The sequence below is a fragment of the Hemitrygon akajei genome, chromosome 8 (genome assembly GCF_048418815.1).
Source record: "Hemitrygon akajei chromosome 8, sHemAka1.3, whole genome shotgun sequence".
NCBI classification, from domain to species: Eukaryota; Metazoa; Chordata; class Chondrichthyes; order Myliobatiformes; family Dasyatidae; genus Hemitrygon; species Hemitrygon akajei.
Window position 1 is genome coordinate 156,695,298 of NC_133131.1, and position 16,936 is coordinate 156,712,233.

The window sequence follows — 16,936 nt, forward strand, 5'->3', positions numbered from 1 at the left end:
CCTCCCTCCAGTTAAAGTATCTTCTGAGGCTGACTTGTCTAAATATAGGAGAAATAGAGAGAGATGGACTGGGGGCGAATCGACCCGTCTTTCCCTCCCATGCCTTGTCTTTGCAATCTGTTCAATTGACGCCGTTCACATCGAAACTCTATCTTCTATCTCAGCGTTTACCGAAGCGTTAATTTATTGTCATTTCTTAAGGGCAAATTACAGTGCCAGAACCGCAAAAAAAAACATAAAGAAGGTCACAACCGTTCGCTTACTTGAAAGTTTTATTGCAAACCCTAGAAATTACAGTCACAACTAAGGTCATTGGAAGTTCCTCCCTTAACGGGGCACAACGTGCCCATATGCGCGAGTGCCATTTGGTGGGACCGCCTAAAAGTCATTAAGATTTAATGCACATTTAAAATCTCTATCTCGCGTTTAATGAACATGTATGATGAAACATAACCGAAGGGAAAGGCAGATGGTGCATTTTTTTCCCCGAACAATGATATTTCCCTTTAAGCAATTAAAATCACCGAATGTTTACAAGCAGCGCGTGTCGTTCCTCGATGCTTCATGTGGTCACCCTGTATCGCTTTTAAATAACATGAAGGCCGGGTTGTTCAGTGTGACACTGTGCACACAACCAGGTTAAGACAAGTCCCGGTTCTCCGACAGTTGCCGCGACAGCGAGACACGGTAACACAGAGAGAGACCTCCAGGTACTCCCCACCCCCCTGCACACACACACACACACACACACACACACACATACACAGACACACACGCACACACACACACGTGTGCGTCTCGCATCTGAGTTTCACTTCCTCTTCTAGTATTGATCGCGGCTGACTGAAATTGCACATTTCATCTCCCTCTCTCGCTATCCCTTCCTCTCTTTCTTTTCGCTCTCTCTCTCTTTCCTTCTCTGTATCTCTCTCTTTCTCCGGCTGCCTGTCTCTCGCTCTGTCTCTGCTCAGAAACAGTAGGTAAAAGCGATTCATGGGAGCTGTGGCGCTTATGGGGAGATGGTCATGCATAAAGAAAATACATGTAAAAATTTTTAAAAGCCACAAGATAAAAAAAATTGCGCCGCTCTTTTAAAATTCCTTCGGCCACTTCAGAAAAGGCTGGGCTGCTGCAGCAGCCGCTCTCCACGCCCCGCGTACACAATGCACTGAGTGGGAAGGACGCGTCTCTGGGAATAGACAGTCTCTCAACACGGATCCCGCATTAGCGGCCAGTGTTTGCACTTCTGACCTTCAGTCAATTCCCCAAATATGAAAGCAGGGGCAGCATAAAGTCGCGCCTTCCATGTGCGTTTTATTAAATATTCCTTACAGAAAGATATCAATGGAAAAAAAACGTCCGGATCTCAAGTTCAACAACCCTCCGCCCACCCAGTTTACCCATGCACAATCTGCCTGCGTTTGTTTCGTTCAACATTTGAGGCACCTCAGCGGGCCCCGGGAATAATCGATTGGCGATCGATCTGTGTGGAATTTAGTGTGTGTGTGTGTGGGGGGGGGGGGGGGGGGGAATAAGGAGCAGATTGAAATGCCTACCCACCTACCTCCCTACACACACGAGGGTGAGATCGAGAGGCGCGGTGAGCTGCTTGCATTGACGGTTATCTTCGCGTTCTTTCATATTATGTCAATTCATATCACAACCCCAGCGTAAATAGAGTAGGACGTGAGCACAAGCGGCGACTCGTCAAGCGCAATGTTACCTCGCCGAGGGCGAGCGAAGGTATCACGCTGAGTTTGACTGGTGGCTGGTCAGATCTGGGTTTCGTTCACGGCACACGACCCAATGAATTAATAAATAGGGTTTGTTTTGGCACTGTCGCTGCGGGTCGCTCGCCGCTCTCTGCACTTCCACCGTCTCCGTACACAGCCTCTGCCGCTCTAAAGGAGGCACCCAGAGCAGCGCAGCTCGCCCTTGAAGCGTTAGTCCTACCCGCTCGGAGGTTGTTCGAGCTACTAATGAGAGGGGCGGTGGGGTTCGTGGGGTGGCGGTCCGTCGCCAGTACAGAAACGCGTGTGCGCACTAGCGAGCTGGTGCGGCAGACAGGGTGAGAATGGTATCACAGCCAGTCGGGCAATTAGCAGGGAAAACTTGCTCAAACACAGGCCTCAATAACCGAGGAAGGTGCAGGAATGTGCTCGGATTTTGCCCTATCTGCGCGCATAGAGCGTGGGTCTGACTAGCCCTGTTCATATGCATAATGCCTTAATCCAGAGTGCGGCTGAAAACGAGGAAATCACTCCCTCTCCTGCCCGCTGACAGAGTCGATAGTACGCTTTATTTATTGACTAATTGAGCGTTAAGGCAAAATCGGCTCCCCATACCTTCGCTAGACTCGCTGATAACAACAGCCGGAGGCTGCCTTTTGCAGGACGGCGCTGTTTCATTGCGGAACAACTGGTCGCAGCACGCGCGAGGCTGTCACGTCCCACGGAAGTACAAATGACAACAAGAGGGAGTAATGTCAGTTTCTCTACCTCGAACACCCCACCCCACATCCCCTTCTGAAGGAGCCTTTGTGGCTCGCTGCAGTGTTGTGATCTGGAGAGTTGTCCGGGGCAGAAAGACGGATCAGTTAGAGACCAGTCGGGTGGCTGAGACGCCCCGCCACTTCCCATTCCCCTGTGAGCCGGGAGTGCCGCCCGTGGGAAGATTCGGCCAGCACAAACTGGCGAAACCCGCGCTATCTGTCAGTGAAACGCCTCATCATCCCGTGTCACCTCACAATGTTAAAGAGTCTTCCAAACATTTCAGGCCTCACTCCCCTCTGCTCCCACAAGACACGAGCAGGCTACCGAATAATCCTGGACAGACAATACGCGAGATCTATCTCCCCAAAGCAGTTTATATTTTGTTCTTTACCATTTGTTTTCACTAAGATACATGGGAGAATTGGAAAGGCAGGAGGGCCCTGGCCGAGTGGCTCATTTGTGATGCTTGGATTTAGACATCAAGCTTGTCTCAATGATATTGCCCTGTGTATGCTCATCATTGGCCAACCTATAAATAAATGGGAGGCACCAGCTACCGTCATAATGAAATGCCTAATTGTCTCTCAGCGAGCCAATTCACGTTGGCGGGATCCTTAATTGAGTTCTTGTTTCTTTCTCCCTGTTTGGCAGAGGTGTAAAGATAAACTGAATTCCCTCGCGATCTCGGTGATGAACCAATGGCCCGGGGTGAAGCTAAGGGTGACGGAGGGCTGGGACGAAGACGGCCATCACTCCGAAGAGTCATTGCACTACGAGGGCAGAGCCGTAGACATTACCACCTCGGACCGAGACAGGAGCAAGTACGGTATGCTGGCCAGGCTCGCCGTCGAAGCCGGTTTCGATTGGGTCAACTACGAATCCAAAGCTCACATTCACTGCTCGGTCAAAGCAGGTGAGACAGCACTTTTAAGGGAATGTATTGTCCTTTTTTCATCTGCTATGATTAACGTGATCACATTTCATATCAGTATTACACACTTCTAATCTGAAAACACCCCAGGCGCCAGTCAAAGCTTCCTGCCACTCCTGTAGGGTGGGGACGCCGAAGAATTACAGTGCTTTTTACTGATCTTGTCATAAATAATATGGTCATCAGTTCACAGTAAGTGAGGGGGAGTGTACACGCGAGATGCAATGAAGCGGGACACTTTCCCGAAGGTGTCAGCTGGGCCTCAGTTGGGAGCAGTCCCGTCTTCTGCGTCATTTGGCTGTGAGTTCAAGGCGCACTCCAGAGACAGAGTGCGAACTAATCGCGACCGGTGATCAGTGTAGCCGCCCTATCCGAGGAGTGGTCTTTCGGATGCATCTCCCTGTTCTGTTGGGCGGTGTACCTATATTTGAAGAACGTTTGAATAGCCTATATAGAGTGGACGTTCCTATAGCGGAGGAGTCTAAGACCAGAGGGCACGGCCTCCGTATACAAGGACGTCCCTTTAGAACAGAGGTTAGGAGGAATTTCTTTAACCAGAGGGCGAATTAATTCATTTGCATCGATGGCTGTGAAAGCCAAGACATTGGGCATATTGGTTCTTGATTAGTAAGGTTGACGAAGGTTACGGAGAGAAGGTATGGGATGAGAGGGATAATAAATCAGTCATGATGGAATGGTGGGACAGACTCGATGGGTCAAATGGCCTGAATGTTCTCCTCCCCATCCCCCACTGTAGGAAACATCCTCTCCACGTCCATTCTATCGAGGCCTGAACCAGAGCATCTGGTCAGCGGGCAATCTCGGGTTCCAGTGGGTTATCGCACTGAAGGAGCACACCCCAGAAGCTCAAAGACTGCAGTAGCTTAAGCAAAACGTAGAAAGCACAAATGCTCGGGCGCTCTCTGTGCATAAGAAATGTCACCGTTTACAGACATGACCCACTGATAAACCTCCCGCCTAATTGTTATACTCAGACTATTCCCTCTGTGCAAGATACCAGGTAGCAACCTGGGTCCTAGGGAAGGAAGGGGCCACTCTGCACTAGCAGATATATTCCTGCAATACTGATTGGTCAAGGACCAGCATCATCCCGAAGTAACGGGGTTTTTGATTGGCTTTGGGTAAAAGAAAATGACAGCTTAGAGTTGGCGAATGTTGTTGATGGGACAACCCCTTTAGAGTTTCGCCTAAGAATGTTTGCTGACTAGTCTGTGGGCGGTTAATTGGGGCTCTTGCGTTACCGCGTATGGAGAAAGAGCAAAAGTACGGACTATCTATATCTCAAAACGTCTCGGCTTCTAGGCTACACTGTGCCTCAGTTATTTCAAGATATAATTCGTTAATTTACCCCTTGCCATGATATAAATCGTTGCAGGGAGTGGATATAGTATTCCACGTGCCACTGGGAGGTGTGGAGACTGCTTGATAAGTTTTCTCATTTAATCTCGAAATTCAAAGTCTGCAGCTGCAACGAAATGAAGAATCGGTCACATATGCCTTTATTCATCACTCAGTCTCCAAGGACACATAAAGAAACCGCAGCGCAGGCGGCGTACACTTAACCTGTCCCAGACCACAGATATATTTCTAATGAAAAGACTTTATAGACCTTAAGTAGAAAAGCGTGCAGTGGGTGCTGACTAAATATAGACCTGGGACTCTATAACAAAGCTTGGATGTTTTTGCTGTTCAATATTGTGCGGATAACTTGCTCTTTGTACTGCTCGGTGATCTAATTATAATTAGCGGTCCTGGATATAAATCGCTCTTCTCCCTACGAAACCCATACTTTCACAGAAACGAGTACTTCTGACTTCTTGGTAAACATTAAATTTCAGCGTGTTAAATGTGTGTTTGAGATTACACGTGGCCGGACGTATAATTTGTACATTTCTATTTTGCTCCGCAGACTTTACCTGAGTAATAATATTTTGAATAGCAATTTTCCCACTCTCCCCCACCCCCCCACCCCCCCCCCCCCCCCCCCACGCCGCCCTGTTTTTCCCGTCCCCTTTTCCAGTGCATTTCACTGTGGCCTGGATTTGGGTCAGACTTGTCATTAGCTTTTGTTGAATCATTCACCACTTTTCTGCAACATTGCCACATGTTTTTTTAATCTCCAATAGGATAACGGATCGTATTATAATCAAATAAACCCATTAATTTTTTTCCACAGTCCATTTGTCGATCTCTGTCTCCCAATCTCCATCTCTCACTCTCTGTCTCTGTCCCTGTCTCACACAGACGCACACACTGTCTCCCTCTCCCAATGCCCATAAATTTGCTCCCTTCTACGCGCAGCTGTGAAATGACAAACTCCAAGAATTCGTAAGAATAGTCATTAAAGTGATTCCGCAAACGAACTGTGAGATCTTCGCAGGAAACCGCCAAGATCCCAATCACTGGGATGCTGTTTTCAAGCTTCAGCGCCAGAACGCGGACCCCAGTTGTTTAATAACGAGGCGCAGGTCCACAATCATCGTTCTTGCAACGTCACTCACTGTCTTAATGAAGAATGAACCACGCTGTGCGGGCCAGATAAAGAATTATAGGTAAAAACTCTTAGAAGACTCGTCTAATGTCGAATATAATCTCGCCCTCCTGTTATATAGCTCTAAATAGGAGAAGGGCAAATCTAAAATTTAAAATTCTAAACACACTGGGCTATCCAGACTCATCTGAGTCCATGTCATATGGGTCGTGTGATTGTACCACAGAGATCTGCCGAACTATTAGAGGGGACTGTTAGTCCAGTCTCCGATCCGTTTGTTCCGCACTATTTCATGCCTGTGAATCATATGAGAAGATTAAATGCTGTCTGCAGAGGAGAAAAAATTCCAGCGAGGAAGATTCGTTTTCTACGTCTCTATTTGTAGAAAGAATGATCCCGGGGAGAGGAATGCAAAGCCGGGGTTGTCTCAAGCCTCGAGTCATTGTCAGCCTAACAGAGGAGAAGGGGCCATTGATGGCGGGCTATAGTCAGCCTCTAAAGCTGGGTTCGGTCATTTAAAATTCAAATACACTTCTCGAGTGTCCAGCAAAACGAACAGTGTTTCTGCTGTGTAAATACTGTTTGCAAGAGCCTTGCATTCTGGTGTGTAGTGTATGTGTGAACTGACACATAGGGGTTCCCGCACCTGAGCAAACAGTCAGAGGAGCTGGGAAAAGAAAGTGGAAGTGTCCTCTAGTTCGAGTGTCTCATCCATTAGCGGGATCAGAATGACAATGCAGCGCCTTTATTCGTTTTTAATTAGACGACACGGAGCGAGTCCTCTGAGGCAGTGTACCGCACTCGTCGGCCTCAGAGGCGACTTTACAGCAGAAGCCACCGCCAGCAGCTCGGCAGAGCCCTCTGTCCCGGGCCATGCTTTCAAGTTATCCCCAGGTGTAGCTCATCGAAGTTTCCTCCTCTCTCAGGGATGAGGTCTTTGGAGCTTCTGCGGCGTTTTTGCGGCACCGTAGCCGGGCATGTCCCTGGCGGAATTAACTTTAGACCAGCGCCCGCACAAACTTTAAGTTAGAGGTGAAGCTTTTCCAGTATAAAGCAGAGGGCATCGGCACTCCTCTACTCCGAGTGTTTGTTTGCTGTGACCAGCTCATTAAACTGAATCCCGTTCGGTTCCATTAAACAAAGGCGAGAAAGTCGTTAACAAACCAATAAAACGTAATTTGCGGCTCTTTTTCGCCAATTAAAAAGCAATTTCCAAGAAATAGACACGACTTGTTTAAGGGAAGAGAAGGTGTACTTTAAAGAAACTCCTGACCTTTAAGGTTGTAATCCTTATTTTTGACCACTTTAATCAAGGCATACATTCCCCGCTGGTGCTAACAGGCTGCTCCGCACCTGGGCGGTGTGAGCACTCAAAATAAATCCCGGCGACCATCCGACTCCGTCCCTGCTGAAATAATTCATTTCCTGCCTGGAACCAGAGGAATTCTGCATTTCAAATGGAAAGCAGAAAACAAGTTAAATGTGTTAAGTCCAGAAATAAACTGCAGTTGGTGAAGTGGAACAAGTTAAGAAGAATTGTTTTGAACTGGGAAGCTCTATAAACCAACTTTCTTCATTGCTGGTCTCATACGAATTTCTTTGACTGTTTCTGTATCTACCCCATTACCTTGTCTATCGCTCTGCCGAATCCTATAGCTGTCAATCCTATATTTTTTTAACATATCTATGTGTCCATATGATCTCTTCCTGGTGATCTCTGATGCTCCTTGCTTCTGCCTCTGTAGCCCATCCACCTCAAAGTATGACATGTTGTGCATTCAGAGATGCTCTTCTGCACACCACTGTTGTAACACGTGGTTATTTGAGTTACTGTCGCCTTCCTGTCAGCTTGAACACTTCTACTTGCATTAACAAGCTTTTTCTCTCTTCCTCCCCCCCCCCCCAGAAAACTATCACCAATTGGATGTTTTCTGTTCTTTTCAACATTCCCTGAAAACTCTAGAGACTGTTGTGCGTGAAAATCCGAGGAAATCAGCAGTTTCAGAGATACTCAAACCACCCCATCTGGCACCAACAATCATTCCACGGTCAAAGTAACATAGATCACATTTGTTCCCCATTCTGAAGTTTGGTCTGAACAGCAACAGGACCTTTTGACCACGTCTGCATGCTTTTATGCATTATGTTGCTGCCATGTGATTGGCTGATTAGATATTTGCATTAACAGGAAATATCATTAACAGAAGGTGCACAGTGTACCTGATAAAGCGGTCACTGAGTGTATGTCTCTGCAATTAGAATTGCTTTAGCAAGAGGGTGGGGAATTTGTGGAATTCAATGCCACAGATGGCTAAGAAGGCTACATCATTTGGCATATTTAAAGCAGTGGTTTATAGGTTTTTGACTCGTAAGGGCGTCAATAGTTATGAGGACAAGGCACAAGAATGGGATTGAGAAGGATAATAAATCAGCCATAATGGAATGGTGGAGAAGACCCAATGGGCTGATTGGCCTAATTCTGTTCCTATGTCTATAATCCAACCATCTTCTCTCAAATACATATATATTTTATGTATTTATCTTTCTATATTATTTGGACATGTAGTATTAGTGATGTATGACGAATAGACCAAAAATGCACATAAAATTGTCATTAGCCTTTGCTAACATTTTATTTTATGGCCTAATTCCTATTAGAGGTAATGGTTAGTGCGACACTTTGCAGTGCAGGCAGCTCAGGTTCAATTCCCACCATTACCTGCAAGGGGTTTGTACGTTTCCTCCAGGTGCTCTGGTTTCCTCCCACATTCCGGAGATGTGCCAGCTGGTAGGTTAATTGGTCAATATAAATTATCCAGTGATTGGGCCAGTATTAAATCAGCTGATTTCTAGGCAGCATGTCCAAAAGAGCCAGGAGGGCCTATTCTGTGCCGTATCTCAATGAATAAATAAATTCAGAAGGAAAATCTTTGAGGATGTAGATCCTACAACCACAGGGAGTGGGTCAAATTGATATTTGAAATTTATTTTAGTGGAACTGGATGAGAGGGGCAAGGGAATAGAGGATTATTCTGATAGGTTTAGATGAGAAAAGATGGAGGGAAATGCAGATTGTGTATTAATGTTATGGTCTGGTTGGGTTAAATGGCCTTTGACCTTCCATATGTCCATGGAATAGTACATCTGATGTCAATTCAATTGCTCCTGCACTTTGCATCCCTGGCTGACCTTGCACTGTGAATCATAGCAGTCTACAGAACAAAGTATGGACAAAATAAAAATGTTGTACTTGAATTAGCTACTATCATTAAATTCAGTGTATAATTTGTCCCTGTACTTTGACTGTGTCTGCAGTTACTTTAAAATATCTTGCCCTTTGCCTGACTCTGCTCAGTCTTGCCCAATATCTTATAATCAGAATCACATGCTCCTTTTTACATCTTGCTCTTTAGAGTTAAAATAAACTCAGTTATACCACTCCTTAACGAAGGACAACCCTTACAATGCTATGCAATGGGTGAGACTGTTAAGCCCAAGTACTGGAATTAATAAGAAGGACTAAAGTAAATAATAAAAGGCAAATGGGATGTTAGTTTTCATGCCAAACAGTCTGGGATACAAGGAAATGGAATGGTTGCTCTGTTAATTCAGAACCAATGTGAAGTATTGCATTCAACTCTTGGGCAGCCTACTCAGGAAAGATATGGTGGTGCACTTTACAGCTATCAATATTTCTACCTTCCTTTTTTTTTTTATGTTTTTGAGATAATGTTGTATCACACTAAATCCTGATTTAATGTTAGCCTAATCATGGGACAATTTAAAATGAGCAATTAACCTAAGAAACGGTGCACCTTTGGGCTGTGGGAGGAAACTGGAGCACCTGGAGGAAACCCATGTGATCACGGGGAGAATGTACAAACTCCTTACAGGCAGTGGCGGGAAGTGAACCCGGGTCGCTGGGACTGTAAAGCGTTGTGCTAACCACTACACTACCATGCCACCCAGTGTGTGGGTTTTCCTGGGTGCTCCAGTATCATCCCACAGTCCAAAGAAGAACTGGGTAGGTCATTGTACATAATCCTGTGGTTAGGTTAGGGTTAGTTGGGTTGTGGGGTTGCTGGGATGGCATGGCTCAAAGAGCTGGAAAAGCATATTCTACGCTGTATCACTAAATAAATTAAATTGATACGGTAACCAATAAGAAGCCACTACCTCTGGTGGGGAAGTTCAGGAATGGGAGTTGTGGGTACAAAACCTTAAAATTAGAGTTGCACATTTAGGGTTGATAAAGCACATCACATAAAAACAGTACAGCACGGGAAAAAGCCTTGCAGTCCAATATATCTGTGCCAATCATGAGGCTAGAGTAAACTAATCACAACTGCCTGCATATGGTCTATGTCCCTACATCCTTGCCTGTTCATGTTCCTGTCTAAATTCCTCTCAAACGTTGCTGCTGCACCACCAACTCTCATCAGTAAGCTCCAGGCACCTTCAACAATGTATTTAAAAAAAAAAACTTGACATGTACATCTTCTTTAAACTTTCCCCCTCTTGTATTAAACCTATGTCCTCTTCTATTTGACATTTACACCCTATAAAAAGAATTTGATTACATACCCTATTATACAATACTATGCACTTCTATTAGGTCACCCCTCAGCCTCTGGTGCTCCAGAGAAAATAATAAATAGGTCTATCCAACCTCCCTTTATAACTCATACACTGCAGTCCAGATGCCAGACAGAACTTCATCACATGAAAAGTCTATAGATTCACTGGTATTTCTATTGTTGAAACAAGAATGTCAAAACTAACAGACACGGTTTTTAAAGCTGATATAATAGAGATTTTAGAATAAAGACTGGTGATTCGTGTTTAGGTACAAATGAAAACTGCCTTCGGGGACTGAGCAGCCTATCCAAGCTCTCTTCTCCCTGCTGCCACCAAGGAGGTGGTACAGGAGCCTAAGGTTCCACTCCACCAAGTTCACCAACAGTTATTACCCTTCAACCATCAGGCCCCTGAACAAGCATGGATAACTTCACTCACCTCAATACTGAACTGATCACTGAGCACAACTTGAGGACTCTACACTTCTTCTTCTCAGTGTTACTTATTTCATTATTTACCTATCATTATTGTTTGTGTATTAGCACAGTTTGTCTTTTGCACATTGTCTGCTTGTCAGTCTACACTTAAGTGTAGATTTTCATTGATTCTATTGTATTTTGTCATTCTACTGCAGATGACTGCAAGAAAAATGAATTTTATGTCAGTATCTAATTAGTACTTTGATAATGAATTTTATTTGAGCTTTGAATCTCTCGGATAGCCAACGCAGATGGTGAGACAGAAACCAATGTTTTGGGACAAGGAGGGGTTTCTGACGGTGAGAGGGGTGCATAGATAAGGAAAACGGATGTGCATGCGAGGACAATATCTATGATGGCAATTGTCTTCGAAATAGAGTCTGATTTTTGGGTCTGTGGAAGAAATATCAACAGTTCCAAGGGTACTGTTTACGGATGGAAACAGGACCTTCATCTCAGCTGGTCCATGCTGACCAAGATTCCCATCTAAGTTACACTCATTGGCCCATATTCCTCTAAACATAAATCCATGTACCTGTTCAGGTACTTTTAACTGTTTTTTAATGTACATGTTTCAACCATTTTTTCTGATATCTCATTCCATATCCTGACCATGCTCTGGGTGGAAAAAGTTGCCTCTCAATTCTGAGTATATCTTTCCCCCTCACCCTAAATCTATGCCTTCTAGTTCGTGACTCTCCATCCCTGAGAAACAGAATGAATGCATTCACCCTTTCTATGACCCTGTAATTCTATACACCTGTACAAGATCACTCCTCATTCTCCTGTACTCTAATGAAAATTACCTACCTGCCCAACCTCTCACCATAACTTAGTCTCTCAACTGTAGCTGATATTCTTGCAAATATCCTCTGCACGCTTTATAACCTAATGGCATCTTTCCCATAGCAGGATGACCAAAACTGAACATATTATTCCAAACGTGGTCTCAGCAATGTCTTGCACGAATGCAGCATAACGTCCGAACTTCTATACTCAATACCCTATTGAGGGTCAACAAGCCAAAGCCATTCTTCACTACCCTGTCTACTTGCTACACCACTTTCAGGGAACCATGTGTTTGTACTCTGAGGTCCCTCTAGTCCTCAACAGTGAGTATTTCAGAATGTAAACAGCCCTGAAAATTGAAACATACAAATAACATTATCCCTGGATGCAAAGACTGAAAGGGCAATTATAGCATTTCCCATGGTCAACCATTTTAATTTCAATCCCCTCTCCCATTCTGAAATGTTGGTCCATGGCCTCCTCTGCTGCTGTGATGAGGCCAGTGTCAAGTTGGAGGAGCAACAACTCATATTCTGTCTGGGTAGCCTCAACCATATTGGCGTGAATATCGATTTCTCTAACTTTCAGTATTTTCTTCCCCTCTCCTTCCATTCCCTCCTCCGACTCACCTCTTCTCCTCATCAGCCCATTACCTCCCCTGGTGTTCCTCTTACTTCCCTTTCTCCCGTGGTATGTTCTCCTCTCCTATCAGATTCCTTCTTCAGCCCTTTATTTTTTCCAACTATCATTTCCCAGCTTCCCACTTCATCCCTCTTCCCATACCCACCTGGCTTCATCTATCACCTTCTAGCTTGTACTCCTTTCCCACCCTCACCACCTTATTCTGGCTTTTGCTCCTTTCCAGTCATTCTTACAGGTCTCTGCCCAAAGCATCAACTGCCTATTCCTCTCTATATATGCTGCCTGGCCTGAGTTCCTCCAGTATTTTGTGTGCATTATTCTGGATTTCCAGTATCTGCAGAATCTGTTGGGTTTATGCAGCAGAATGGATCCAGTTAAGAACAAAGCAAGATAATATTGGCATGGGCCATGCTCCATGCCTGAAACTTTTGTCTGGATATGAAAACTTCATGTTGTCTTTATCTACACATCCAAGAAGTCTACTTTGTTTCTGCCATCTGAAACAATGCTGAAGGTACTTGGTAGACTTCAATTAACTTCTAAATAGCCTCGTACCAGATACATTGGTGGAAGATCTGTGTTATCCTCTCACCTACATATGGTAAAGTCCAGCCACTGACAAAATTTACAGATATGTGCAAGGGTTCCTTTGAAACTTTGAATCCTACTTCTTTCTAAGAGCAGGTGTTTGAATCTTCAAAGTTCAAAGTAAATTTATTATCAAAATATGTATATGTCACCATGTGCTACCCTGAGGTTTGTTTTCCTGCAGGCATTCACAGTAAAATAAAGAAATGTACTATAATTTAGGAAAACTATAAATAACAAAGATTAACAAACAATGTACAAAATGAAACTAATTCTGCAAATAATAAAAAAAAAGTGAATAGATAATAGAGTTGCTGAGCACTTGAAAGGGAGTCTATTGGTCATAGGGTCCGTTGAGCTGAGTGAAGTTATCCATGTTGGTTCAGGAGCCCTATGGGAGTATGGATAACTTCACTCACCTCAACACTTAACAGCACTCTATAAAGAGTAGCTCCCTTTTGAGTAAATAAGAAAATGTGTTGCAATTATTCCTTCCAGAAAGGAGGAATCTTTATACATGTGCTCCAAAATCTGATTAGTTCCCATATGGTGTGATGGCAAGTGGCTAATGGCACTACTGCCAAAGCTGGATAGATGGTATATTCTTTGACCTCAAGGGAATCGAGCAACACTGAGTTAGTGCAAGAGAATTGGCACAGTGGTAAGAGGTGTCAGCCATGATCTTATTGAATGGGGCAGTAAAAGCGAGTGGCCGAATAGCCTCCTCCCATGCTACTTCTAATATTCTCCTGTAACATTACTTTAAACTGGGCACCCACTACCACTGCCTGCAAACTGACAAAAAGTGGTAATATAACAGTGCTCACTGTTTTAGAACTTTGGATAAGATATGAGCCACGAAGGAAGGTTGTTTTCTCTGAAGTGGTAGAGGCTGATAGAAATTTATAAAATTGAGGCATAGGCAGGGTAGACAGTCTGAATCTATTAAAAGTAGATCAAAGTAGGAGAGGACCTACATTTAAATTGATTGAGGGAAAGTTTAAATGTGTGCAGGCAAGGCTCTTTATACAAGGAGGGCTCGGTGCCAGGGATAGTGGGGGAAGTAAATTAATATCTTAAAGAGGCTTTCGGATAAACACCTAGATATGCAGAGAATGGAAAGACGCGGACCTGCAGATTTAATGGATCAGTTTAATTTGACATTGTGTTTGCCGAAGTGTCTGTTCTGATGCTATACCGTTTAGTATTCTGTGCTACAATTCATACTGTGTCTGTTCATTCCATCACCAATGAGGTCCTGTTGCTCTTTCCAACAGAAAACTCGGTGGCTGCGAAGTCAGGAGGTTGTTTCCCCGCCTCAGCTCGAGTCAGCCTGGAGAACGGTGATAGCAAGCAACTCAAGGACCTGAAGCCGGGAGACCGGGTGCTGGCTGCAGACGAGCTGGGCAACCTGCTCTACAGCGATTTCATCATGTTCCTGGACAGGGCCGAGGAAGTCGAGAAGGTTTTCTACGTGATCGAGACTCGAGAGCCTCGCCGGAAGCTCGCCCTCACCGCGGCGCATTTGCTTTTTGTCGGGCGCAGTTCGAGCGAGGGGCGGATCGAATTCAAGGCCACGTTCGCCAGCGACGTGAGGTCGGGCCAGCTGGTGTACGTCACCGATGGGGGCAGTCAGCAGCTCCAGCCTGCCATGGTCGACAAGGTTTACCTGGAGGAGATGACAGGTGCTTACGCCCCACTGACTGTCCAGGGCACCCTCGTGATCAACCAGGTCCTGGCCTCTTGCTATGCCGTTATAGAGGAACACACTTTGGCGCACTGGGCTTTCGCCCCTGTGCGGATGAGGCATGCAGTCACATCTTTGCTTCTGCCCAGCGACCCACTAACGGTCAACAGTACTGTCCAAGAAGCTGGTGTCCACTGGTACTGCAGTGCCTTGTATCAGATGGGCAGATGGGTTTTGGATGACGCATCTATTCATCCTTCGGGAATGACGTTGGACTCTAGCTGAAACCATTTACAGCGATTACAGACAGGCTTTTACAGCAGAACTTACTCATACACAAAGCAGAGTTTCGACAAGAAGACCCCAGGAAGTTTTCTTCTCGTGGGGATATTTATTTTGTTTTGCATTGTTTTTAATTGCCCGTTTCTCCTGTCCTTTGTTTATAACGTCGTCTTGTTTAACGGAAAAGAAACTGGAACTTTGAGAGCCTTAAAACTCCTTTGATAATTTATTCCCAGGTGACCCCACCAGAACAGAAACTATTTTGTGTGGTCAGCCAAGGAGAACAAAATATATTTTTCTATCTGTTTTTGTCCCGTGAATCATTCTACAAACGTTTGCGACGAATCCTATTGTCGATGTATTTGTAATCTCTTGTTCCCGCTCTCGCCCTGTGTTGTTTTTTTTTTAATTTCTCTAGACTTTTGAACAAAGCTACACTACATTTGGGGGGTCCATAAATTATATTTTTATACACAGAATTGTAAATTAGATTTTTGGATTACTTAACTGAATCACATTTCGTTATTTGAAATAGTGTAAAATACGAGAATATATTATTTTAATTTAAAGTCTAGGTGCGAAAAAAATATAACGTTTTGACCATCCCATTGACGATGTTTTGACGTTGAACCTGCCATTTTGTAAACCAGGTGAGCTACAGGGAAAGTGCGCATGCTCGACAAACATCCGTCCCTTCATCAATAGAGACACCCTTGACATCTCCATCTGGGACTGAATTTTATTGGAAGAAATTATTTTTTAAAAGTGACGAACCTTGATGATTAATAATCATATTCTAATGAAAGTAGTAGTTTGTACAAAGTTTTTTTGCATACGAATTAAAATTCGACAAAAAAGCTGTAAATTTACTAAACCGTATTATTTGCATATTTTGTAATAGTTTAATACAGTAGTTTTATAATATAGAAATGTGCCAAATACTCTGTCTGAATATTATTAAAATATACAGCATTTTAATTACACGCGACTTTTGATAATCGAGAGGTCAAGAAAGGCGTTGTGTATAGATACTTTAAAATATTTTGCAAACTGAAAAGAGATGTTTATGTTTTAGGGTCAATCGTTTACGCCACAACATACTGGAGTCGGAATGGATGTATTTTCAACGGCAGGGTCCAAACGACCAGTCGTGTTTTACATTCTATTTGAATCATTCATTCTGCAAACTTATAAAACAAAGTGTAAGAAACGGACGTATTGTTTGTAGCTATTATTTGGTCGCTTACGATCAACAGCAATTTCCCACTTCAATGCTGCTTTTCATAATTTTTTTTAAATAAAATTTCTCTGAAGTCTAACCACAGCTGTACTATGTCGGAGAGAAGCTTGTGTACGGGAAGTGTCTGCGTTGCGAAAATAAAAATGCCCGATATATGTATGACCGATGCTGGAGAGCTTGGGCAAGATTCACACACTCACACAATGTTGGAAGAACTCGGCACGTCAGGCAGAATCTATGGAGTGGTATACACAGACGGTGTTTCGGGCCGAGATCCTTCATCAGACCTTGAACACGAGTCCTTTTGAAGGGTCTCGGCCCCATACGCCGACCTGCCATTCCCCTCCAAGATGCTGCCTTTCTTAATGAGTTCCTCCAGCATTTTGTACGTGCACGTTTCCTTCCAAACACAAAGCATGCCGTGAGTTTAAGCCCCCTCTCCCAATGGAAACCTAAACTGAAGAGTATCGGGCCAACTGCATTCATTGCAACAGATGGCTGTGGAGGCCAAGTCATTTGGTAGATTTAAAACGGAGGTTGACAGGTCCTGGGTTAGCCGGGGCGTCAAATGTTACAGGGCAGAAAGCAAGAGAATGGGTTTGCGAGGGATTATAAATGAACCGTTGAGGAATGTCGGAGCAGACTCGATGGTTATCACTAGATCACCCAGGAGGCCATTTGGCCCACTGTGCAGACTAGCAAAACACCCCCCCCCC

General features: G+C 44.4%; 1 protein-coding gene across 1 annotated transcript in view; it reads left to right on the forward strand.

Annotated features, from left to right (window-relative positions):
* The window catches only part of shha (sonic hedgehog signaling molecule a), a 17,761-nt gene extending 1,462 nt beyond the window's left edge, over nt 1-16,299 (forward strand). Inside the window, exons 2-3 of the mRNA XM_073054885.1 lie at nt 3,144-3,405; nt 14,289-16,299. Coding sequence (XP_072910986.1) covers nt 3,144-3,405; nt 14,289-14,983 — 957 coding nt within the window. The 3' untranslated portion in view covers nt 14,984-16,299. The remainder of the gene's footprint in view (nt 1-3,143; nt 3,406-14,288) is intronic.
* Nucleotides 16,300-16,936: the final 637 nt, after the last annotated feature.